This window comes from Nilaparvata lugens, chromosome 1, assembly GCF_014356525.2.
Source record: "Nilaparvata lugens isolate BPH chromosome 1, ASM1435652v1, whole genome shotgun sequence".
Taxonomy (NCBI): domain Eukaryota; kingdom Metazoa; phylum Arthropoda; class Insecta; order Hemiptera; family Delphacidae; genus Nilaparvata; species Nilaparvata lugens.
The window spans coordinates 8,304,258-8,331,029 of NC_052504.1; the positions used below are offsets into that span (position 1 = coordinate 8,304,258).

Genomic DNA, 26,772 nt, shown 5'->3' on the forward strand with positions numbered 1-26,772 from the left:
GTCTATTGGATTGTAGTTACTTGGTTTGGCAATGTGTAATTGAGATTTACAACGACAAGGCTGCCAAACTTACAAATCATGTGAATTAATATTATTAATTTATTATAACTTATAGATATTGGAAACTCTATTTATATACTACTGAAAGTAGTAGAATATCAAATTATTTACCAAATTTAAAAAGAACAGAGAAGTAAAAAGTGATGAATACAATAATTGGGAGCAGATTAGAAAAACATCAAACATTAACAATTTCTTTGATAGATGAAAAAGAGAAATGTGTTTTCAGAACAAATATTTTTCAATAAAATTTCCCTGATAGATGAAAATAGAACGTTGTTTCAAAACAATTTTCAATAGATTACAAACTAGATTAATTTATCTTCATTCTTCAAATTAAGCTGAGTTTTCGTTTGTGCGTGAATGCCGGCGTCGACCACGACAGGGTTACGATCTCAGATTGGGTACTTTCAATTTGTCTAAATAACCTACAAGATTATGTTCAATTATGTTTTAATGAGGGAGGTTGAGTTCATACTATTTTTACTTTTAAATGGCAATATGTTGATATTAATAGAAATGTTTTGATTCTTCAATAATAAACAAGAATAATGAAACGATGTTTTGGCAAACTTGAAATTTGGACAATATGAATGCCAACAATGCTTGACGTCGACTGCGGAAGATTACGCACAAACGTAAATGCACCCTTACCTTGAACTCAACTTGCTTCTGAACGACTTCTACCTTGGACGACGTATACTCAAAAGCTACGACCTCCTCTGCGTGTTCCTTGACTACGCCATTTGCAGGTGCGATAGAGAGACCTTTTACGAGCGATGCGACATCAGTTACCTCGAATATAATTGGCAGATCACACTTGTTGATTATATTCAAATTGTGTATCGATTTCTTGCCAATCAGAACATGACTGAGAGTGATAACAGGAGGCAGAAACTCCACTTCTGGAATGACCCCTGAACAGCTCAACTACAAAATTACAAATATATTTATAATCTAAGCCAGTGATTGAAACTTTATTGTCTTATTATACTATATCAACTGTTTATACTATTTCGATATTACTTTTATTTTTCAACTCATTTTACTTTGATAACATCATATTAAAGATTATTTCATGAAGATTAACTTAATTTTACTGTTATACTATCAACTATCTATATTATTTCGATATTACTTTTATTTTTTAACTCATTTTACATTGATAACATCATCATAAAGATTTTTCAGATTATTCATTAAGTGTTCATTTAGTCATGTACAATTATCACACGTATATGAGAAGGCACAACTGGCTTATGCCCAAAACTGTCCCTTTTCAAATTCAATGAAATGAGTACGAGCTTTGACTATAGAAAGAATATAGTTTCTTTAGAAAGAATATTCTTTCTATAGTCAAAGGTACGAGGTACGGAGATTAGTTTGAGTTTTTCTTTAAGAATGAAATGAATTAATCAATAAATAAAAAAATGTACTTGGTATATGTGATACTATGTGTTTAATATATTTTGAAATTTATTAATAAAATTGATTTAATTTTCAATAATGATCATTTTTGAATGCTCTCGTTCATGATGATTTACTTGTAATGATGTGTAAACATGTAATTGATAGTCAGGATTGAAACAAAACTGGACGACTAATGTCATCCAATATCCGGAGAAGTTATTATTATTAAAAAGTCAAATCAATATAATTGATCGAGGTTGAGTGATAGAGAGGACTTGAAAGTCCTAACTCTGTCCAATAAAGATTTTTTTTCATTTCATATAATGTACCGATAACGGTACGGTGGAGAATACATGTTGTAAGAATTAAAACGAATTGAATCTTACTTTTATTGAATGAATTTGCGGATTTTCTTTAATGGAACAAATTAATGTAGCTTCATGTTCTCCAGCAGCCACGGGATGAGCCCAAACTGATACATGTTTGTGAGACGACCTCTGAAAAATGATAATCTTTCTAAACAAATATGAATAATGGTTCAAATATATCACAAATAAGCAAAATTTCTAATTCAAATATATTCCAAATAAAACAAAATTTATAATTCAAAAATGTTACACCCAAAGTTCAGAGAAACTCAGCAATAATTTGAATAGATGAGTCGATTATGTAGAACTGGTCGTGAGAAGTATGTTCATTGTTTATTTAACTATGTAATAAGTTACATTCTAACTTTAAGCATAGAATATAAAATAAGAAAAAGTGTGTTATTTGAAATAACAATAAACGCATAGGTTCTTGTGGTAATTTATATTTACAACTATAGAATTCTAATAAAATTATTAAATGTGAAAACATTACAACTAGAATCGTAACAAAATAATATAAACTAAATGTCAAGTTTATAAAACATTACAACATCAAAACATTACAACTAGAATCGTAACAGAATAATATAAACTAAATGTCAAGTTTTTTCGTGTATCAATGTCAGGTAGGCTACTCTCTAGAGAAGTAGAGAATAAATGTTGAAATATTTATTTACTTATTTGTTGATACAATTACAAATCATATGAATATGATCGGGAAATAACAAGAGGCATAGCCCAAAACTATTCTGTTCCCAAATTTTGATAAAGAATAACATGTCCGAAAAAGTAGGTTATGTTCTTACTGAGGAAAGTTGAAGTTCAATTTCAGTCCAAAAATATATGTGAGCTAGAAATTTTGAATTTAAAATGATTAAAACACCGAATTATAGTCAAATATTGCACTTAATATCACCGCACTTTTAATAAATTAAGTTATTTCAGAAAATGTTGAAGCCAAAAATACACACAACTTTCAAAAAAAAAAATATATATATATAAAGTCAACTCAGAAAAGAGATTGAATATTTATCAAAATAAATGACATCACACAATTTGTTCACTATACTTTGGAATCTTTGGATTCTCGAAAAAATTGCTAAGAGAAAAAATACCAATTATAATATTGATAGTCGACATACCGATATGAATAATTTGCTCGGTGCAAACGAGAAGTTTTGGTTTCTGTATTCACTTTCTTCATTGAATGCTAAATCCATTTCCACATCCAGCTCAGAATCATTAACAAATCTTAGAGTAGCGGCTGTTGTATTTGATTCTCTAGTTTCACTGAGAATCAAAAGATGAACACAGAAGTTGAGTATGGATAAAAATAATACAAATTTACTGCGCTAAAACTAGAGAACTAGATCCTTGGTTACCTACTAGATGGGGAACTAGGTGAAGTATTCTACAGAGGCTGTTCAGTGAATGAAAAGTCATGTGATTAACCAAGTGCATATGAGAAATGAACGTACAATGCATATAAAACACCTCCAGTCCCTCCAGCAGTCACTGCTAACGATTTTTAAACCATCCGTTTTTTTCAGATGTTCAGAACTGGATGCTAATAACATCATGCAATTTTGTGGATAAATTCTTCATGGTGTTGTTTATTTTGAGAGCCTTACTTTATTTCTCAGCATATCAATTTCGATGTAATTCAATCCAATTTTGAAAAATCACTCAAATATTTGAGTTATTTTTACAAAATGTGATAAATTTCCCTAGAGAATTGATATTCTGAGAAATCAAATATGTGTTTCGGTAAACAATATCTTGAAGAATGTATCCCCAGAATTTCAAGGTTTTATTTGCAACCACCTCTGGAATGGATCACCCCAAAGATTTCAACTTCAAGAGCTTTTATCTCAAAAAGTGAACATAATAAGAGGGATTTTCTTCAAATCTGATCCAATTTGATAACTTAGTATCCAAATGGTGACTTTGAAAAATGACACCACTAAACAGATTTCTAAAGCGTGGTGCACAATCTCAAGCGAAAACTCATTGTGGTATAAGCATTTCAATAAGAAGCAATCAGTTGCAAATCATAAAAATGTTTTTGGGAATAACATAATAATATGTTAATAAGAATTACCTGCCACAATCCGGTTTTACAAATAAAGATCCAAAACTGAAGGTTTCAATATCTTTTAAAAATATCTTCTTCTTATTCTTCGATTTTCCATGACTTTCAGCAACCTGAAAGTGAATTAATGAGTTTATTTTTATTTTGAAGAAATTAAACGAAATTCGAACGGGAAAATTTACAGAAATTCACATGTTTTTCGTCAATTAAACGAAACCCGAAACTAAATCATTAAAATTAATTATCGATTATGCTCAGTGTGGATGTTCCATAAGATATTGAGCAGTATATAGCGTTGATGTTAGCCTTATTAGCGCATTGTCCAGTGGTCTATGAATCTCCATAATCATGTAGGTTGTAAAATGGAAAAGATAATCACGTTTTAATACATTTGTAGGAGTTGTGTATTATTGCTTTTACCGTGCATAACTTAATTTGTGAAGGATATTTTCGGTTTTGTCTACGAATCTTATAATTCCTCAATAAGCAATAAAGCACTCATATAAGTACGAGGTATGTATTCTTTCCAGGAATATCAATATTGAATTAGATTGCAGTACATTGCAGGATAAATAGATTAATAATTAATACATTATAACAATGAATTTGTATAGTCAAAAATTTGTTGAAGGTGTAATTAAAATTAATTGAAAATCACCTCAGAAAATACGACAGCGGGATCAAAGTTGACACTCGGAAAATCACATTTTCCACTGCACTTGATCTGATACAGCTTTCTCCCTCTTGCAACCTGCAGGTCGTACGCATCTTTGTAATGTCCAATATGTCGAGGCTCGAAAACAATCTGCCAGGTATGAGTTCCACCAGGCTCCAGCAGAACTCTTGATATCAAAGTACTTTCTTTCCGTACTATTTGACCTGTAATAAGAATCAAACATTATTATTGAAATTGATAATGTATAAGAGAAAAACTACCTACCTAATATTATATAGTTTTACTGGAATATTTTTAAAAATTAACATCATTATTTGAATCAAATTTGAAAATCTACTTTGTGAAAATAATTGAGGACTGAAAATTTTGTGAAGTGAACATCTATAAGACTTAACCTATTTCGGACTATGTGTAACCTTATTTAAATTTGGGAGAGGAAAAGCACAAGGTTACCTTATTTTTTCTCTCTATCATTTTGATGATGTACTTATTGTATGAATCAATAAAGAATGAAAAACTATGAGCATAATAGCACTCACAGGAAACGTTGGTAGGATCAGAGCTGGGTAGCAAATCACTGGTCAAGTCACTGGGTCTTGAAAAGGGTTCTACGGATTTTCGACCTTTTTTCTTCCCAGCATTGCTTTTCTTTTTCGACTTCTTGAATTTCGATTCCAATCCCTGTAAAAGCAGTATAGGATAATATTTGATAATTTGTTGAACTCAATAAATAATTTGTTGAACTCTTGGCGTGGCTGAGGGAGGGCGATCGGGACATGGGATGAGGTGGTGTGTTTGCGTGTGTGAAAGGCGTGTGTTTGCGTGAAATTTTATTGTTTCTTGCTTAAGAAAAAACCTTTTTTTTCTAAAACTCTATTTTCTAACTTTTTTTCAGTCTAAAATATATTCTACTAAATTAAATAAAATTGTTTTTTCCCCAATTATTGATTTGTACTTTTTATCATAATACTTATTATTCTATTTGAGAGATTATTTCCTTATGTTGTGATGTAGATACATTAGAATTGTATAGGAGGGTTAAGTGGGAGAGAGGGACGGCTGCGCCCTAACATCGCCCTCCAGGTTAAAATAAAGACAGCCTATCTATCTATCTATCTATAACACCCTGAGGGCCTTAGGGTCAAAACTTAGTAAAGCGGCGAAGGTAGAGTGTATTCAGATTCAGACTCCTTTATCTATGTGTTTAACAAACAAAATTCGTTCTACCGTTAAAAATGATTACCAATAAGAGTAAAAATAGCATGATCAGAGTCATATACAGACTGAAGAGTTTTACAATAATATTGAGTACAGAAAAATAATGAAATTATTTATTTAATTATTAATGTTTGTCTTTTCGGTCTCAAAATTTTATAGTTTTTACAAAGTTTGGAATTTTCTAATTAATTGTGATTGATTTAATTTAGTTTAGAAGTATTTTTTTTTTTAATTTAAACATGATTTTTGTGTGTTTTGAATTGTAATTGATGAATGTTAAGTGACACATAACCTAGCTACATTTGGACTGTTGTATAAATTAGAATTGGAACCGTTTTGGGCTTATAAGCCTGTGGTACTTTTCTGTAAGTTGTGTAATTTTGAATTATTAAATAAATAAATATGCGAATATTGAGGTATTACTGTAATACTGTTTTCACATGAAACGGTGAAGTTTGGACCTTTAGATGTCCATTCTCAGGTATCAAGGATACCCTTCCCTTCAGCACTTGACCGTGAGACAGATAGCAGATAGACTTGTATCGGAGAAGGTAGCAGATTTTTCAAATAATGCATGCATACCTGTCTCCGCTTCCTTGTACCTTCCACCCTACCTCCACCACTCCACTATTTTCTGTCACATTTCAATACATGTATGATTTAAAAACGTGTTATAAGTTCACAGATCTGTAAAAGTTGCCTAATAGTAGCATGAAATTAATTTTGAATTAAAAATACTTTCAAAGTGGAAACACTTAAGCCATAAACGCACACATCGATTTTTGTTCGTACGATATTTTGCCGTCCTTATGAATTCTATTGGATTAAACGGAACTTGTCAAACATCATCTGTTTGAAATCATCTGTTTAATCTAATAGAATTTATAAGGACGGCAAAAACTCATACGAACAAAAATCAATGTGTGTGTAGCTAGTCTTACTTTTTAGCAGTGATGACGTTTCGGTCTGTTGTTGGTGATCTTCTACTATAAATTTGGTGTTGCGCCCTCACACAACTTTCCTTAGCGTAGTGAAAATTGATCACCTGACGCTAGTGTTCATGTGCATCTCAAGTCTACTATTCAAAGATCTGAGCCAGCTGGTGACAGGACAATAACGCTGGAGACACACGATGTCTGCTATCTCTTCATAGTGAATGATCCAATAGAATCAACAGTTGCCAACAGTTTGCAATTGAATAATCACATTTTCTCGAATTTCGAGCTTATTTTAAAATTTAAGTGAAAATGTTACTAAACATTAATTTTAGAGATTTTCATGCTCAATCTTTTCCACTTGCAATTTTTGTTCTAATTGTATCTGAAACCTGATAATTGGGAATCTAAAATCAAACTTTGCATAGATGGGGCGGAGCTCCTGAAATTTTTACAGATATAGGACTTGTGGCAGTTGATAGAGCTTATCAATGACAATTTTAGGTATAAATTTGATCAAAATCGTTGGAGCCGATTTAAAAATTTAGAAATTGTGGTACCTTAATTTTTTCGGAACGCAATACTCTTTCCTTACCTATGGTAATAGGGCAAGGGAAGTAAGTGTAAAAAGTAAGTGTTTCCACTTTAAAAGTGTTTCCAATTCAAAGTTTGAATTAATAGTAGAAAAGAACGGTAATGCAAAACATTGAAATAAATATTATAACGCTAGCTTAGTTACGATTTAGTTAGTTCTCGATCTACTACTACCTCCAATGTATTCAATAAAAGCTTTCAATTATTTTCAATCTACGCATTTAATTATAAAAAACTCTCAGCTAGAGAGTTTACTACGCTCTACCTTCGCCACTCTACATGTCGTTGTGAATGCTTGAACAGTGGGAATTATCATCAATGATACAGTACCCACCTTCAGCCGCTTTACAGAGATTTCTTCCGAATTTTTCAACGATTCAGAGATGGACGGTGAGATCGATGCTAATTCCTCATCTTTAGACAGTGAATGTCTTTCACTGATCAAACTGAATCCTTTGTCGGTGTGATCGTGTATCTGTCTGATGGCTGGCTTTTTCATTATCAAGTAGCTAGTGTCTTTACAGAAAGGATTTTCTGGTTCGCAAGGCCCTTCTTCAACTGCCAGATAATTCATGAATTAATAAGATAAAGATGATAATTGATAAGATAAAGATGATGATGATTATCATTACCAAGATGAAGATGATAATATTAATAAGATGAAGATGAATCAATAAGGGAAGGAACAATTGATTTTATGTAGATCCTAGAGCAATATTGCACAGCATTTTTCTAAATTTGCACATAGGGAAAACAAAGAAAAATTTAGTAACACATAAATTATCCGTAGATGGTTATTCATCTTGTTTTCACTAATATTATTACTATTGTCTTTTTATATAATTTTAAAGTGAAATAACACTCACATTCTTTGGTGTGGCTACGACCGTTTCATGCTGGTGTTGCACATTCTCAAGCCAAACAGAAGACTTATTTATTTATATTTTCTGTTTGGCTCGAGAATGTGAAGCGAAAGGAAACAGAAGAGTGTTCTGTTTGGCTTGAGAATGTGCAACACCAGCACGAAACGGTCGTCGCCACACCAAAGAATGTGAGTGTTTTTTCAATTTAAAGTTACATAATAAATAGTAACATAAATTACAGTAGTTTATGAAAAATATTTCCACTCAATGACAAAGCGATTAGCTCCGTGGTCGAGCTGGTATGTGATTTTTAAAGATACAATCATCCACCCGATGAATGGATGACCACTTCAGCAGACTCCTCTGGAATAATATCATTTCAGAACCCAGTATATCTTTCAGTTTACTCACCTCTTATCATTCACAGGCGTACAGTTTATATGGATATCATCCTTTACAATGTCACTATATCAATACCTAACAATGAGGAAAACAACGGATATTCGTCCATATATGAGCAATATTATTGAATAATAAGTGGCCAAAATATGATGAAACATCCCATAACTGAGAAGGAGCTCCTTCTACTACGAATTCATATCTTTACATTCATTCGAGAAACCTGAGCCAAAATGTTGGCCCTGAATGCCAATTATGCCAATCACAATTCAATAGAAGAAATACGCGAATGAAATTTTTGTAGGTGGATGGTCTATAAACCCTAGGCCATATTTACAATATTATTCTCAACTTGAGAATGTGTTACTTAGCATTGAAGTAGAATTACAAATGTTCAATCAATATTATTCTTTTGAATAGACTTTGTCTTGTTTTCTACACATCCCTACACTCTACTATGAATGATTGAAGCTAATTTGGAATGAGAAGTCAAGATTCAATAAAATTCAGATACTGTTGTTGGTGAGATGTTGTGATATCTATTCATGATAAAAACACTGGGATGTTGTCAGAAATATTACTAATTTAAGGCAAAATTACATATGTGTTTCAACCCCAATGATACTGAAAATTACACCATCGGTGTTGAAACATGTATAATTTTGCTATAAATTAGTGACATTTCTGACAACATCCCAGCGTTTTCATTCAACAAAATTATTCAAATAAAAGCCTAATCAACCCCCTCTTAAATACTACATGAAACATATTTCCCATCATAGAAATTCTCTAATCAATAATAAAAATTACCTATTTTTTTCTCCATCATCTTCAATATTCGTATGAAATTGTTTATATTGTTGAGATGATTTTTTCTAAAATCAAATATCCAAACATCGACACCAGGTGATGTTCCATCAGAGTTTGAGAGTCCCACAGAGAACTGCAAAAAATGTTGAATGGAATTATAATAGTGACTTCATTAAAAACGTAGCAAAGATTGTTTATTTTTCTCAATCTAGGAAAGAACGATATTTAAGCGATAGTAATGGAAGAGAAAATAAACTCAAGATTATAGAAATGTTGAGGAAAAAATCTAGAAGAGATACAAATTTTGAAAAGCAGCCTCAGAAAAATCAAGGATTCTTTCAATAAACGATGCAAGCAATGGCATTCCAAAAATTGTGATTGCTGATGATGTTTTGAGAGGAATTTTGAGGTTGATTCATGTGAGGAACTTATATTTCATCACTCACTTTAAATTTGCCTTGCTCCTTTGACGTTGATTTCGTTTGCTTCTGTGAATCTGATTTTTTACCACCTTTGTTCGGAAATACTTTTCTTACAATACTCAGAACATTATTAAATTTCTTTTCAAAACCATCCTGCAACAAAATGAGGAATACAGCAAACCAATCATATAATTTTTTGAAATGTTGGTTTACAGCATACATTTTTTACAGTAAGCAAAATAGATTTTATTCTTAATAAACTAGATGATTCAACTGATTACTGTATTGAAAATTTACTTACAATTTCTCTCATTCATTATAATAAAGTTGATAGTCCACCTAATCGTGAACATAGCCGTGTTGAGGGGAATGTTAACTCAAGAAACATTTTATTGAAAAATACAATGCACATAGAAGTAACAAGTATTCGTTATAAATTACAGTAGAAACTGTTCCTTGCAATTGATATCAATGTAGCTGTATCATTGATGAATATAATCATCGTCTTATTGCAAAAAGATATAATAATCTTGTGAGCCTAAAATAATTAGAACACCAACCTGAGGATTAATCATAGGCACCCAACTTCCTAACAGGAAAAGAAATGAACTCAGCTCGATGCCATAATTCTTAAAACCGGCTTCAAGTAACACTGAAAAAGAGAATAAACTTCACGATAAGATGATGAAATAGAACAAGATGGTCATGAATATTGTGGATCAAGAATTAGATCAATTATAGATCAATTGTAGATCAATTATACTTTTATTGGCGTTTGAAAAGTGTTGAGAAATTACAGAAAATGTATTCTGCAAAACAATGAATACCGGTATGCAAAACGTCATTTAATAATAGAATGGGGAAGATGGTAACTCAATGAGAATTGAATAAACTCATGGGGAAAGAACTTGAAATATTCAAAGTAAAGCAGTGGAAAAAGATTGTAACTTAGAATTTTCAATATAATTTACATATAAAATTGTTATTACCAACTCGAGTTGATAAATGAATGCATATCATGCATTCAAACCTGCCATCAAAAGATAAGTCCTCAGTAATATTTTTTTTCAATTCAACACTATGCCAATCAAATTTCAATATCCAAAGAAGCTTCAAATTTTAGTATCAAAAGACCTGACGTGTTATGTGTACATGTGAAACTTCCCACGTGTTATGTTTCACCTTTAGAACAATCAGTAGAGAAAGTGGTAGAATACACACATTTTCAATAAATTGTACTGTAATTGATAGAATTATTGTTTTATTTTATTGGAGTATGGTTTTGGAAGGCAAGAATAATTACATAATCGAAGAGTATTATAATCGATGCAACTATTACAACATCAATTTCCTTAAAATTCATTCTGAAAGTCCATTTTAAAATCTTGAAATCTATTAAATTGAAACACAAGAATAAATTTGAAAAGTAATACATACCTTCCTCCGTTGAATGTTTATTGTCATCCGGATGCAATTTCTGCTTCTTGGAAGACTTTGAACTGGAAGTTTTCTTCTTCTCTTTTCGCGCAGACGAAGGTGTACTCTGGAATAACACAAGTTAAATGTTTGTTATAATAGTGATTAAATCTCACTTCAAAATACCAAATTGTAGTTATTATCATTATTGTTATAGATAACAATATAACTGTTTGTTAAAGAGGTCGTTTCTCACCGACTGATGCGTTTTCTCTTCTACTCCAATTATTTGGAAGGATACTTATCGAATATAAAACACTTTATTACATTATAAATTAATCTTTTATACTTTATATTATAACAATACAAGAGATCAATTTTTACTCAAACTACTATTATAAGTCTCATTTTACACTCCGGAACTGAATAATCTCTGAAATAAAACTGAAGTATTTTACTTCTTGCAAAGTGATACCTCTAACTACCTGAGAACTGAAAATAACATGAATAACTAAATTTAAAAAACATGAGTGGCATCTCTGAGTGTTAAGGCGGAGGAAAAATTATATGAGCATTAGGGGACGAAGTATTTTTCCTAGTTGCACCCTTTTGTTCCTAGAATTACAAATAGCTCTAGAAAAATATTTGTAGAATACAAAAACCTTTATTAAACTGTTTAACTATGGAAAATGTTACAAAATCTAAATTACCTGTTTAGTAAGTTGAGGAGTTCCAGCTTGAATTTGATTATTATCTGTAGGACGCATCGTTTCCTCTGTAAATAAATATAATAAAAAAAGGTAAGATATATTTCACCATCAAAAAATTATAATGACAAATTATAGTGACAAATAAAAGTCACAATACGGTCACATCAAATTGAATATAGTAGATAACATTGTGCTATTGGTTATTTTTTAGTATAGAGTACTACTCCTCTAATCACGGAAGTATTAGCTGAATATAAAAATTGGAATACTGTATTTTCACTTGCTTGAATCTTATTGATTATTCTAGAATCGTTTCTCCCTCTCATTGAAGTCAAAACCTTCATCCCCACTATTTGCTAGAAAAATTTGTATTTCAATGTTTTTATCGAAATACAATTAATCCAATATTATTAATATAACACAGGTCCCCTGCAAATATTACACTTACAAAAAACATTGATTTGATCTCAGCAAGATAGGCCTGTAACCTATTTCAACAACTCCCATAATGCAGTAGCTGCTGATTAGATAAGATAAATTATAGACAAGACGGGCTAAGAAAAGTCTATAGTAAGTGGGCCTCTCCAAGTTGAGTTGTTCCATTGACTTCTGAACTCACATGACAATTTCCTGATAGCAAGCAAATATGTGATACAAATCCTTCCTGCCAATTAAAACATCAGAGAGTCAACAGATTTTTCAGAATGATAGAAAACAGGATAATTCTAGATAATAGAATACCAGAATAATTCAAGATAAAGAAGAAATTCTTATAATAATAAGTTATCTAACAATATGATGACAATAAATAAGTTACTCACTATCAATTGAACCAGAATTTGACTTCCAGGTTTTGTAGTCAGCGAATAATGAGACAAAATGTACTGGATTTTGCACATCGCAACAACTCAACAAGACAGTAAGCGCTTTGAGAGGGTCTTCTATAAATTTGTTTGCCAATGTTTCAACTACAAGTCCTTTTTCTTCTCTATTGATACTGGAATGAGTACCACTGAACATATCAATTTTCGCAAACAGACAATATGTCAAACATATCGTAATTTGAATTATAATTTAAATTATATTATAGTATGTTTCTGTATGTTTAAAAAATATACATTTAAACGTATAGGTATCAATATTTACTATTAATGATACGAAATCTGAAAAATTCATATTCCCAAAATGTTTTATCAAAAAATACAAATCTATGAAAAATTTAAATATACAATTACCAGTAGATAATTCAGTAATACAATACATAATTCAAAAACATATAATCATAGAGAAACAATAGCGTAAGTAGATATCCCATGGTATAGGGCATTTATGTCGTAACTTTTACTGTTATCTCAAGCCGATAGTCCACGTATTTCATTCCCGTGAAGCTGTGTGACGCTAGTAGTCTTTCATATTGTGCCGTTCACACACTCTCACCCCGCCAAAACATTAAAAATCGACAGTAATCGACAATAATCAGCTTGAGATAACAGTAAAAGTTATACCATAAACGCGTTAACATAAACGCTCTATACCATGGGATATCTACTTACGCTATTGTTTCTCTATGATATATTTCAGTAATTATACAAAAGAAATGCAATGTAACAAACCTTTCAAGAATGATTTCTCTCAGAAGAGATAAGCTGATATTGAGTAGACAATCATGCCAATCAGTAGGGAATTTTGGAGCAGTTTTCTGCCGAGATTTAGTTTTGGGTGTGCTGGCTGGTGATGTTGATTTTCCACGTTTATTAGCCTGAGAATTACTGATTCGGTTCTTCAGCCATATCAGAGCATCAATTTTCCGAGTTAGTTCATAGTAGGGATCAGAATCTGGAACTAAAATTAAAAGCTTTGTAGAGACCAACTTGCAATAATAAGAGAAAATACAGTAATCAATTCTCAAACATTAGTGGAAGTATAATAAGAATGATGTCACTGATTCAAAAATAGAATAAAGGGACAAACTAAAATCGTGGTTGAAGTTTTAGGCCCGCCGCAAAGTAGACCCACGCTAATCCACGAAAAGCAACCCACGCCGTGGGATGTTTTGTAAACCATTGCTAGGCTTCTCTATAGACATCTGTGTAATATATGCAATGAATAATCCACTTGTCAGCTGATTGATTATGAATAATTCTATAGCAATGGTTTACAAAACATCCCACGGCGTGGGTTGCTTTTCGTGGATTAACGTGGGTCTACTTTGCGGCGGGCCTTAAATGGAAAATTTTATGTGTATCAACTGAAGCTAAGATAAAAATAGAACAAAGAGACAAACTAAAATCGTGGTTGAAATTTAAATTTAAAAAATTTATGTATCATCACTAGAATAAGATAATATTTAGGAAGGTGTGAATATTCAAAACTACTATTGTTAAGTATATTCATTGAAGTGTTCAGCAATGACAAGGGTTCTCAATCACCGATAAATTATATTAACACGTGGTAACACGTGCCAGGTGTGCCCAGCCCCCCCAAGGCCAATGGCGCATGCCCCCCCAATTCAAGTGTAATGCCCCCCCCCCCCAATCCATGTTTAATGACCTCCCCCCCCAAAGTACCCCAACTCCCAACTCTTTAGTTTTTAACATTAGTCAGTGTATGACAATAAAATTCACATCTTAAGGTGCTTACAGATATACGCGCCGCGAACATGAGCAATTCACTTTTAATCAGCTGATGCCAAGCTTTTTGTATCTGTATTTTACAGTTTCTGTAAAAATACAGATATAATCAGCTGATTAAAAGATATATGCGCCGCGAACATGAGCAATTCACTTTTAATCAGCTGATGCCAAGCTTTTTGTATCTGTATTTTACCGTTTCTGTAAAAATACAGATATAATCAGCTGATTAAAAGTGGATTGCTCATGTTCGCGGCGCGTATATCTGTACGCACCTCTACATTCTAATCTTCCAAAAGACATTATTTACCTTTGGTCTTGTGAGGAATTCTTTCTGTTTTCGTAATATTGTAAAAATATATACCATCGTTTCTTATCTCTTTAAAATAGAAATAAAGTATCTTTTTGATATTATTTTTGAGACTAGCAGTGCACCCGTTCTTGTTCGGGAGGACTAGAAAGAACTTCATCAGGAGAAACTACATGACACATATTTTAATAGGATATTAAAAGATAAGTAAGGGAGGCTTTGCTTTTTAAATTTTAAGGTTACTTATAAAAAGTTGAATAATAATATCATTGATAATTCTTTATTGCAAAAGAATATTGCATAGCAATCTTGGTAAACACAAATTTGGAACGATTTTATTCATACAATATATAATGTCGGCAAGTTTAGGTATTCTAAATCCTATACTATTAAACGAGCAATTTCTGTTTAGATGTTTTGATGTTTAAGTTTTTAGATGTTTATATGTTTGTATTTCACCGGATCTCGAAAACGGCTCTAACGATTCTCACGAAATTCAGAACATAGTAGGTTTATAATATGAAAATTCGATTACCCTAGGTCTCATCCCTGGGGAAACTCGCTGAAGGACATTAAAAGAATTTATTCATCCTTGGAAAAACAGCTGATAATTTCGGCGTCTGTTGATGATGGAAGTGAGTGAGCGAGTGCATGGGACTGAGACAAAATTATGACTCAGCTGTTGAACTTTTGTACATAATTCAATCAGGTACTTAGTGATACTTGTACAAAAGCCGGTTAAATTTTAATCCTGATATTTTCCAGTAGAACCAATCAGATAAGCTATCTTTTTGAGATAGTCTTCTGTGATTTGGTTCACGTGACATGAATCAGGATTAAAATTTAACATGCTTTTGTGAGAGAAATTTTTGCATTCCTCTGCGAATTAATCTCAATCCACTGTGATTAAATAGAACCTTTCTGTATGAACTATGAATATTTATTATAATTTCTTCTTTCGTAATAATTTTTATATGCGCCCCGATATTTATCATGAATTGGAATAGGTTGTCACTGATGTTGTGTTGTTGGTAGTATTTACTTTTTAACATTACAGGAGTAAATAACACAAGTCGAACAAAATGTATCTTTAAATGGTTTGGTTTTTGGAATAAAGATATCATCTGAACAAGTACATTCTGTAAATTCTATCTATTAATACCAAATATCGGGGCACCGAGCTTTGCTCGTTATTTATTCATTGATGAACAGATTTATTTCATTGATAATCATTTCTTTAAAATGATTGGGGAAGTACTAACAGACACAGCCCAAAACTGTTACTTACCCGAATTTTGATTTATTCACTACGAAAAATATATTTCGTCTGTGATTTATTCACAGACGAAATCATCATCTATTTTTCCATGGATGAATTATCCTTTTCATGTCCTTCAGGGAGTTTTCTCAGGGATGAGACCTAGTGCAATCGAATTTTGATATCATAAACCTACTATATTCCGAATTTCGTGAAAATCGTTAGAGCCGTTTCCGAGATCCGTTGAACATAAATAACCAGATATAGAAATAGAAAAATATAAACAGATATACATAAATTGCTCGCTATTATAATAGGATAACAACTTATAGTCCAGTCAAATGGTCGTTTTTCAGGAAACAGCCCCGAAATAATTTTTTCCGATGGTTCTATATATATATTTTGAGCGCTGAATTCTAATCTGAAATTTGCTGACACACCAGAAGGCGACTTCACCCCAAAATTTTGGATTTTTTTAAGTTTTCCATTTAATCTCGAGAACCTTGAATTTTTCGAGAAAAAGCATTCTCTATATAATATTAAAGATAATAAATTTCCAATGAATTGAGTGGTCGCGCAGGACTACTTTTTGGATACGCAACTTTGAATGTGCGAGAAATTTGTGATATTTTCCCCATTCTCACAGTCTCGCATATGCAACGTTGCGTATCTTGTGGAACACTTCAGATGCAAAATCCAAAAAGTGGTCGAGGTTGTGATGAATTTTCTCCTCTTTTCACTCCCATGAAATATACTTCTGTTCTCAATACCGTTCAAAAGTTACAGCCAATTGAATGATTATCTTTATTTTCTCATTTTTCTTGCGATTTTACTGTTATTAAAGAGTCTCTAGAATGAGTACAATGCATGATAGAAACTTGCGATTGGTCTTAAATGAGAGAAAATTTTATGCTCTATAAGCTGAGTTGCCCTAATTTTAGCCCTCAATTGATCTTGCATTACTGTTTATATCAAAAAACTGTCGAGACTGTGAAAATGAGAAAAATATAGCATATTTCTTGCAACAGCAAGGAAACTCAAACACAGGACCATTAAAAATTAAAATGAAGCAAAGGAAATCAGAATAATAGTGGATGATGAAGTTATAATTTATTTTTGTCAAAGATTTACCTTCAAACTCATAGGCTAAAAATTACTAAAATTCCTGCATACAAAATATTATCAATTGTGCTTATGCTTTATATTGAGTTACACTTAGCAAAATATAACATTGCAAAGGTGGGAAAAATTAACTACATTAGGATATCTCTATTTAATACCTTAATTTTTTAATCATAATTCAAAATGTTGACATAAAATATACAAAAAATCTTGCCCCCCCCCCCCCAAAATGTTGATGGCGCAAATTGCGCCATGCCCCCCCCTTGTGGGCAGCACGTGTCACGTGCTCCGCAAGGGTCGAATTGAAAACTTGGCGTACTGAAATCATGAAGAATTTAAAAGAGGCCTATAACCATCCTCAATAAATTAAGAATCTATATGCAATATTTCAATATAAACAGTTCAGTACCTGTAGTTCAGACGTAACGATGCGTAATTCATGTATTTCCATGTGAAAGCCGATTCTTTCCTTTATCATATTATAGATTATTATTAAATTATATTCTGAATCCCATGGTCAGCCACATATTTAATTTAATCTATTTATTTATTTTTGGAAACAACTATTGGAAATCATATAAATATTGGGTGCTACATCTCAACCAAAAGCTAATATTATAATGATAAATTGGAAATATTCTCACCCATACTGAATGGGACGTGTTCAAGATCCAGCTCCACCGTTTCTGATTCAAAATTATTCAAGTAGTACTCCTCAATTGTCAATTTGACAGATCTCGATGCTGGTGTCAATCCCGAAATAAGAGCGTCGACAATAATTCTATCAATACTTTTGGCTGGCATCTTCAACAAGCGAGCTGTCTTATTCGCCCAATATTGGAAATCTATTGAGAAAATTAAGTTATTAAAATAAATTAACAATTGATTGTAACCTATTAACAATATGCCAGATGAACAAGGACTTGAATAATTCTTTTTTTACTACTTGGTTAATTGTTACAAGTACATGAGTATTGTTACATCTCATTTCATTCAGAATTTTATAATCTGGAAAAAAATTGAGAGCGAATTTCTTTTTCTGATCACTGGATTTAGCAGAAATAGCTGAAAACTGGAAAATGAACCGAAAATACGAGGTTTTTGTGTGATAGCACAAGGAAATTTTGCATGAAGAATTTGGTTCTGGACTTCTCTCATGTATCCAAATAATATATTAAAAAATCAGTACTACCATATAAATTGCAAGCACCAATGTATATAGTGACTTGGACTAAATGAGAATATTGAGAAATACCAATGCCTGATCTGATTTACAAACCTGTCTTCGGAGCTCCATGGAAAATAATCAGACACGGGCAGCTCATCAAATTCTCAGTCGATGATTTAATCATGGCTATTTTCTCCTGCTCGATAATTTGTAATGGATCGTGTTCAGCCAGCAATTCATGAAATGTTTCTTCGTTGAGAGAAATAAAATCTGTAAAAATGAAACAAAATTACGAATATTTTCTGTTGCAGATATGTTTTTAATTGAACAAAGAACAAGGTTCTTTAGTTTGATGCTTTATACACTAGCGCTAGGTAAAGTAATTAGAATATTTCCTAATTACCTTTCAACAAATTTTCTAATTCAAGAGTTTCAAAATCACATTTTTGTGAGAATTGTCCAGTTATTTTCTCAAGCTCTGCGAGCAGCTTCTCTTCAATGCTTATTTCAGGCATTTTTACTATTTCATCATTTAATTGATTGTGTTCAGTTCGCATGTTTCCTCCTAATAAGTTATTTTTTTCATCTGTGAAAAATTTCAGAATTAGTTTTGTCAATTACAGAGACTTTAGTACCTATTGAAACCAAAAAATGTGTTGAATACATTCTTGAAAAAATATCTTTTTGATATAAAGTACTATAATTTCAACAAAAGTCGGTCCACATTGAGAGACCGCATGATAAAGTAGCCTACGTTTGGGAAACAGCCTTGATCAAAAATAATTTTCTTACATAGTTCAGTAAGAATTTCGATAATATAAAGTATAAAAAAGAATAGATTCGAATACTTAATACCTAATAATAATGTAATGCACATAATGTTGTATATATAATGTGTATAAATGGAAATGGACATAACCTACATAATATTTGAACAATTTAAGACAAAATTGAAGAAGGTAGGAAATAAGTGGGTAAGATAGGAAATTGAAGAAGTTTTGGGCAATAGCCTGTTTTTTCTTTCCCGACTACTGTATTGTTTACTCTATCCAATAAATAATATGCGTATTATGTTCATAAAAGTTGAATGGTAAACGTTGCATAGACATTGATTTCGAATGATGATTTAATTTCATGCTAGAAAAATATACTATAAAAGGTGTGCTGTTTGGCCATGTATAGAAGGGGGGTCGACAGGTGACTATAGAGCATTGGCTGGGAGGCAATTGGCTTCCCGCCAACAACCCTTGTAGAGATAAAATTCCTTGAAATCATTAAGTGATTTTTCTTGACACGATAAAAATGTTATTTTTTCCTTTTTTTTAATGATAAATTAGTCCTTTCTCTTATTTGTAGCCCAGCGTGACACGGTCTCAGAGCCATCCTCTCTCATTATGAATGATTTATCTTTCTTTATTTTACTTATTTTTTAAAAAATATTCATTTACTTTGTAATTATTATAAAAAAATATTTTGTGATTGCAAATGTGTTGTCCATGGAACTCTCCTCCATACGCAGACGATTGGTCTTTGTGGGGGAATTCCGTGTACTATATGTATCTCGCTTGCTATTTTTGTAAAGTACCTATGTTGTAAAGAAGGAATAAAGATTATTTGAATTTGAATTAATATTCTATAATCCCAGGTAAGTAAGGCTCTATTTTCTAGTCCCTACATAATTCCCTTATTTATAAATTATTTGTCAATTCGTCCTCGTAACTAGCGAGTTTAGAAAAAAACTAGCCTATTCAAAAGCTGAATTATGAATTCATAGAGTTGATATTTACTGGGAAAGTTGTGATTGTCTGCACGTTCTTTTAATAAAGTGCTTAGGTAGACTCTCATTTTCTCAAGGAAATTTTGCAAGCGATTGAGCAGTTTGGTGTTGAGAGACGTTCCATACTGATTGGGCAAGAGAGGCAGTTGATCGGTACTGTATATGGTACATAGCAGTCTTATTGCAGATTCCTCTTCACGGCAAAATCTGTCAAAAACAGAATTGCAACAGATGAATTAGAAACTACTGATAAATTATGATGTGTTGTTAACTGGAAAATTGAAATGAAACTATCAACAGATAAATCATTCTAATAGCTTTTCACAAAAATAATTGAAATTAGTAATGCTGTAGATATGAGATCTGGTCAACACATTACACAAAAAAATCATCTAGGGTCATTTCTGAAAACTATGTTATGTCAAAATTCTCAAAGAAAAATGAATCCCTCCAAGAGTATTTTGTAGAAATTTATTAGTATTCATTTTAAAATTGAATTAATTTCAGTGAGATAAGAGGATTTTATTTCCAAAGGGATTATTGTCCACCAATTAATTATAATTTTCGTAAAATGGAAAAAAGCGCTAACGAAAATTGATTTGAGGATGGTTATGTTCTCTTACTCTACTTCAATTCATTATTAATTTGTAATTGGAGATGTGTACGTGTACTTATGCAAGTCAATACCCTACAAAACATTTTCAGATTAGCCATCCATATTTCATTTCTTACATGTTCAATTTGTTGGTAAATAGTAGTGAAGGCTGATTTGGGCGTAATGCCTGTAGTCTTCCTTGACATTGTAAATAAATAAATATTGAGTAAATGTACTGATGATTCAACGAGTGAACGCAACCCTACAGTATATTAATGCTACTACTACAGAACGCTTCATCATTTTAAATATATGAAATCAATTAAAGAGACCCTTCCAATTATAGAAGTGGCGCAGAATTATTTATTGATATTTTCCTATAAATAATAAATCACAAAATAATGTTGAGTAGTTGGAAATGGAGTCAAAATCAAAGTCAAAAATCGACTTGCTCTATTTGTTTTCCAGATCTGAAGTACAAGTGTAAGAAGGTAAGAGTTTTTAAATCTTAGTGGAGAAGACTACAAAAATGAGTTGGTAGTCGAGGAAGAAAAACTTTAAGAAGACTAGTTATTTAATTTCAATTATAATTTGTTTTATAATTACCCTGAACACGACAACGAGTTCAAAGCCAATGCGTTAGTACAATATAAATCAAAATATGTAGTTTTAGTAGAACGTAGTTTACAGAAAATAATAGAAATGATACCTGTCATAATCTGGGAAATAAACTTCCACAGGAAAACTGCTCCTATTTTCAACAGTGAATGTTTTCGAATTATCTTCTACATTCGGGAAAACCGTGGGAAACGTCAAATTGTTATTAGTAATATGCAAATTCGGTTCAATAGCACAGCCTTGCAAGTTGATTTTAATCGGTTCACTGTTTTGTTTCACCTCAAATATTAGGGAGTAGTCATATTTACCCTGTAAGAGACAAAAATGGAAGGCAAATATTGAAATTTCTACAGGCTACTTTCAATCATCATAATATTATAAAAAATATTGATATATTATGTTATCATCTCTACTGAATTAGTCATATTTAGCCTGGAAGAGTATGGCGCCGGCATCACAGTTCATATTTTTGATTGGATACATACAGTAGGCTACTGTATTCAAACATCTATTGATAATTTTTCGTTTGTAAAATAATGATCGATGTAAAATACGCTGTCATAGAATTAAACATGATTAGCTATTTTAAGAAAAAGTTATCATGATGATACAAAATTATTTCAATTATTTTTAAATTCAAATCCTAATTTAAAGAATAAGTAGTAAACTCTATTTTTTACTTCATATTTCAACTTTATAATTTGAGAAAGAAATTATAGTTAGCCTGATAGTTTCGAAGCTAGTGGTAAACTGACCAAACTTTATCTACAGTTAAGAGCGTAACCTAAACTTGGAACTTGAAAAATATATACATCCGAGAGATTTACGAAGAGAATTTTAAGAGCTACTTTCAAAGCTATTTATGACTCTTAAACGGACACAGACTTTTTTCAGTCATCAATATATGTAATTCTGGTATTATAGGTACTGTAAATGATTTTTTCAGTAACATTTATTCACCTTAAACTCAGGGCGGAATGAAACTTCGACGATGTGGTCCTCAGATGACTCCAGATAACCAGAATAGCTGGATTTCAAAGAGAACGGATTACTTTTGGCGGATGGACGGTGCATGAACTTCAATGATGCCGACCATTCACAGCTGACAAATCCTCTGAGAAGAGATCGAAAAATAAACTTTGATAAGTATTCAATGACTTTGAATTCAGTACATACTTATCGTAGGTAAAAAACTTATATTTTTCTCCCAAAAGTATGCTACAATAACTAGGTGAGTTAATGTTATTATCTTGAATAATATTCAGAATTCATTGAAAATAATTGACAGAGAAAAGTGTGATAATTCTTTGATTCTCTGTTGACTTTTCAATTCTATTATTTAAAAACATGATAAATTGTATATATTCATTCATTTATCTATTTTTTTATTCAAGTTATATGAGAAGAAACTGCATACAACCACTGAATTGTACTGGATGTTTAGTCAGCATATCCTATACTATTAAACGAGCAACTTCTGTTTATATGTTTAGATATTTGGATGTTTAAATGTTTGTAATTTCACCGGAACTCGAAAACGGCTCTAACGATTCTTACGAAATTCAGAACATAGTAGGTTTATAATATAAAGATTCAATTACACTAGGTCTCATCCCTGGAAAAACTCGCTGAAGGACATTACAAGGATAATTATTATTCATCCTTGGAAAAACAGCTGATAATAATTATTTCGTCGTCTGTTGGTGATGGAAGTGAGTGAGCGAGTTCATGTGTGTGGGACTGTGTCAATATTATGACTCAGCTGTTGAACTTTTGTATTCAATCAGGTAGGCTACTTAGTGCCGGTTGCAAAAAAGCCGGGTTATTTTCAATCCTGATTAATTCCAGTAGATCCATCTTTTTGAAATGGTCTTCTCTGATTTGGTTCACGTGAAGTTAATCAGGATTAAAATTTAACCGGCTTTTGTGCAACTGGGCCTTTGTGAGGGAAATTTTTGAATTCCTCTGGGAATTAATCTCAATTTACTGTTATTAGATAGAACGTTTCTGTATGAATGTTATTATAATTTCTTCTTTTGTAATAAATTTTTTATGCTTATTTACTCCAGAGCGAAGCTCGGTCCCCCATATTATCCGGTTATTTATGTTCAACGGATCTCGAAAACGGCTCAAACGATTTTCACGATATTTGGAACATGGTAGGTTTATGATATAAAAATTCGATTGCACTAGGTCTCATCCTTGGGAAAACTCGCTGAACGACATTAAAAGGATAATTCATCCTTGGCTAAAACAGCTGAGACTTTCGTCGTCTGTGGATAGTGAAAAGTGAGCGAGTGATTCTGTGGAAAATCAAAATATCGCATCCCCGAAATTCATAAGCTGACGTATAGCAAGCTGTGAAATATAAACACGATCATTTTAGAGAATTGTGTTCTGTTTATCAATAAATGAAAATAACGAGCGAAGCTCGGTGCCTCGATATTTTATTGTAATAAGTTAGTTCTGTATCACCATCAATCAAGTCAGACTCCCCGTAATGTAATCAGAGTAATTTTTCATTGTAACATGTGTTTGAGAATGAATTGAATTCTTTTTTTAATAAAGTGAATAGTTTATTATTGCAAACCATGATTCTCATTTATTTGTTCATCCATTCACTTATTAATATAGTCACAAATCATAATCATATAGTTATGACTTTGGAAGATCAACAGGCTAAGCCCAAAACTGCTATTCTACCGAATTTGAATGGTAAATTTTCCAAAGGATAGATTATATTCCACAATCATGAATCTAAGACCAATTTTCTGTCCAAAAGAACCTATATTACAATATAAAACTATTGAACTCACTCGTTTTTTATTTGAAGTGACAACATCTTTTCTTCTCCAACTAGTATTTCCATGAAGTTCAGAGTCTTTGTAACTGCTGTGAGAAAAGGTATTGTGATCACTGCACTTATTCTCATGGGGATTTTTAGACCTCCTTTCACCTGTAGCGAAAAATTGGCATAATGATATCAATTTTGAAAAAAGTTCTGATGAATTTCTGATTTTCCAATGATGGATTCTTACTTTCAAATTCCGATACTTATTGTTCTCAATACTTGTAGGGAGCAGAGTATTTGTGTTCCCGGTACTGGATATCGTTGAGATTTATAGGAATAAGAGACACTATATGAATTGTAGTGACATGTTTATTGTTTATTGTTTTTAAAGGGATGGATTCAAGGATCCAAAGGTTCAAAGAACCCCACACGTCAATCGAAGCTTATTGTGTTCCCAAGTAGTATGTTGGGCAAACCAACACCTATGTCCTTTACAAGAACCAGGAGTTTTTCCCTATACTAACATTCCATTCATCACCTGGTTGCAATCCTTGTCGCAATCCAGTGTGATATGCTTGGCTGTCTCTTCAGACTGATTAGTCCTCGTGACTTACGTGAGTTCCACTTCTGGCCTTCTTTGTAGGTCCTTCCGCTGAGGAAAGGCCGGCCACCCTTGACTCAGCCTCTTGACCCACATTTGTGCCTAGTTTTTCACCCATCACTGGTCTCTTGAGTTTTTTCTGTTTTCCCCTCCGAAACTTCGCAGGGTCAAAAGCGTCACCTCTCCCAAGAAATTTTGCCTGGATGGTGGCCCTTCTTTGAGCAGTGGTGAGTTTTGGCCTCTTCACCCACAATCTCGTCACCTACGTGAGTTCCACTCCTGGCCTTTTTGTAGGTCCTTCCGCTGAGAGAGGGGACGCCAAACTGCCTATAGGGCGCCCGGCGCCTGGCCACCCTCGACTCAGCCTCTTGACCTACATTTGTGCCTGGAGTTTCGCCCATCTCTGGTCTCTTGGGTTTTTTTTTTTGCCCCTCCGAAACTGCCCTGATGTGGCAGATCCCGTGGGTTTGAAGGCAAGGCAACTTCTGGAGTTATTTTAGTCGCCTCCTACGTCAAGCATGGATACTGTGGGTGAACTCTGGTTTTCAACATATTCTTGAGTACGATGATCGACTCAAAGCTCCCCCAACCCACAGAGAGCTAGTGACATGTTACATTTGTAATTAAATTAAGGAGACGAATAGTTTTGGATTTCTCCTTCGGGAAAAATTAAATCTCATATTATTTTGAATAATTTTGATATTATTCAAGATTACGCTGTATTAATATTATTGTAAAAGATAACTTTCTAAAATTTACAGGCATTTAGAAGAAGTATACTCTATCATTTTAAATTTAAAGGTGAAATAAAATATATTTCAAGACTAAACTAGATTTTCAATGCACATGGAACTATAGTTTCAATGAAATCATCATCAGTGGTCTTTTTGGTTGGACTGTTGAGAACTGACAACATCTCTGTCATTTCATCTTGAATTGGAGAAGTTGCACAACATCTCCAGTTTCTAGTGTAAATTTAGAATTTTCTTAGATCTTAGTAAATTGTCAAAATCTATTATAAATATAAACATATTTAATAAATAAATAAATGTTTATTCCCCCCCCCAAAAAAAAATAAAAATAAAATTACTACACCAACTACAGAAAATATTAGATAGTATTTACAATACATACAATAGTTGGTTTCAGAAATTTCTTAAGGTGCGTACAGATATACGCGCCGCGAACATGAGCAATTCACTATTAATCAGCTGACTATATCTGTATTTTTACAGAAACGGTAAGATACAGATATAAAAAGCTTGGCATCAGCTGATTAAAATTGAATTGCTCATGTTCGCGGCGCGTAAATCTGTACACACCTTTATAATGTGCCTCCTACATGTTTAGTGTTATCTGTGTGGAAATTGACCTACTCCACTAAGGCGTACCATGTTCTAGAATAGGTTTTACTACTTATACCTATTATATTATAATTTATAATTAATGAGTATAATTATTATTATACTTACAACAACAAAAACGTTCAAGTTCAAAGGAGTAACCTTGGAAGAGTAGGTCATCCTGATTGGTTTCAATTTCACATTCAATATATTAACTCCTGCTTTGCTTTTGGAATTTTTGATAAATGTAAGCACAACATTATAACTGTCTTTCAATGTTCTAGCAGAGAATGGCAATATCACAGAGACTTGAGGATATGCTTCCAACATATTTGCATTTTTAATCAAAATGTTCTGATCAACTACTGAGTCCACAACCACTTTGCCAAAATCTGAAACAGTAACGTGTTTTTCACTGCAAGTGAAGCACAAGGCAAAGTACAAAAACTTATAAAAACTATTCAGTTAAGTCGATGAAGGTTTCAAGATTCAGAACTCATAAGGCCTGAACCAATTATGACTAATAATGAGGTTAACTAGTTGTCTTGGAATTCACAGGGTCTTATTAATAAATTATTATTGGAAA

At 32.3% G+C, this 26,772-nt stretch overlaps 2 protein-coding genes across 2 annotated transcripts in view; both read right to left on the reverse strand.

Annotated features, from left to right (window-relative positions):
• Positions 1-19,008, reverse strand: part of LOC111051318 (hydrocephalus-inducing protein) — a 49,182-nt gene extending 30,174 nt beyond the window's left edge. The window contains exons 1-17 of the mRNA XM_039429347.1: positions 18,865-19,008; positions 18,573-18,731; positions 17,938-18,138; positions 13,587-13,815; positions 12,795-12,970; positions 11,974-12,038; positions 11,285-11,390; positions 10,408-10,499; positions 9,872-10,000; positions 9,426-9,558; positions 7,688-7,911; positions 5,146-5,287; positions 4,589-4,809; positions 3,940-4,043; positions 2,981-3,128; positions 1,857-1,967; positions 715-990 (exon numbers count right to left, since the gene is read on the reverse strand). Coding sequence (XP_039285281.1) covers positions 715-990; positions 1,857-1,967; positions 2,981-3,128; positions 3,940-4,043; positions 4,589-4,809; positions 5,146-5,287; positions 7,688-7,911; positions 9,426-9,558; positions 9,872-10,000; positions 10,408-10,499; positions 11,285-11,390; positions 11,974-12,038; positions 12,795-12,970; positions 13,587-13,815; positions 17,938-18,138; positions 18,573-18,731; positions 18,865-18,976 — 2,628 coding nt within the window. The 5' untranslated portion in view covers positions 18,977-19,008. The remainder of the gene's footprint in view (positions 1-714; positions 991-1,856; positions 1,968-2,980; positions 3,129-3,939; positions 4,044-4,588; positions 4,810-5,145; positions 5,288-7,687; positions 7,912-9,425; positions 9,559-9,871; positions 10,001-10,407; positions 10,500-11,284; positions 11,391-11,973; positions 12,039-12,794; positions 12,971-13,586; positions 13,816-17,937; positions 18,139-18,572; positions 18,732-18,864) is intronic.
• Positions 19,009-20,189: 1,181 nt separating this feature from the next.
• LOC111051311 (hydrocephalus-inducing protein-like) overlaps positions 20,190-26,772 on the reverse strand; it is a 65,235-nt gene continuing 58,652 nt past the window's right edge. Inside the window, exons 27-31 of the mRNA XM_039419871.1 lie at positions 26,316-26,578; positions 24,268-24,407; positions 22,412-22,565; positions 21,543-21,760; positions 20,190-20,445 (exon numbers count right to left, since the gene is read on the reverse strand). Coding sequence (XP_039275805.1) covers positions 20,190-20,445; positions 21,543-21,760; positions 22,412-22,565; positions 24,268-24,407; positions 26,316-26,578 — 1,031 coding nt within the window. The remainder of the gene's footprint in view (positions 20,446-21,542; positions 21,761-22,411; positions 22,566-24,267; positions 24,408-26,315; positions 26,579-26,772) is intronic.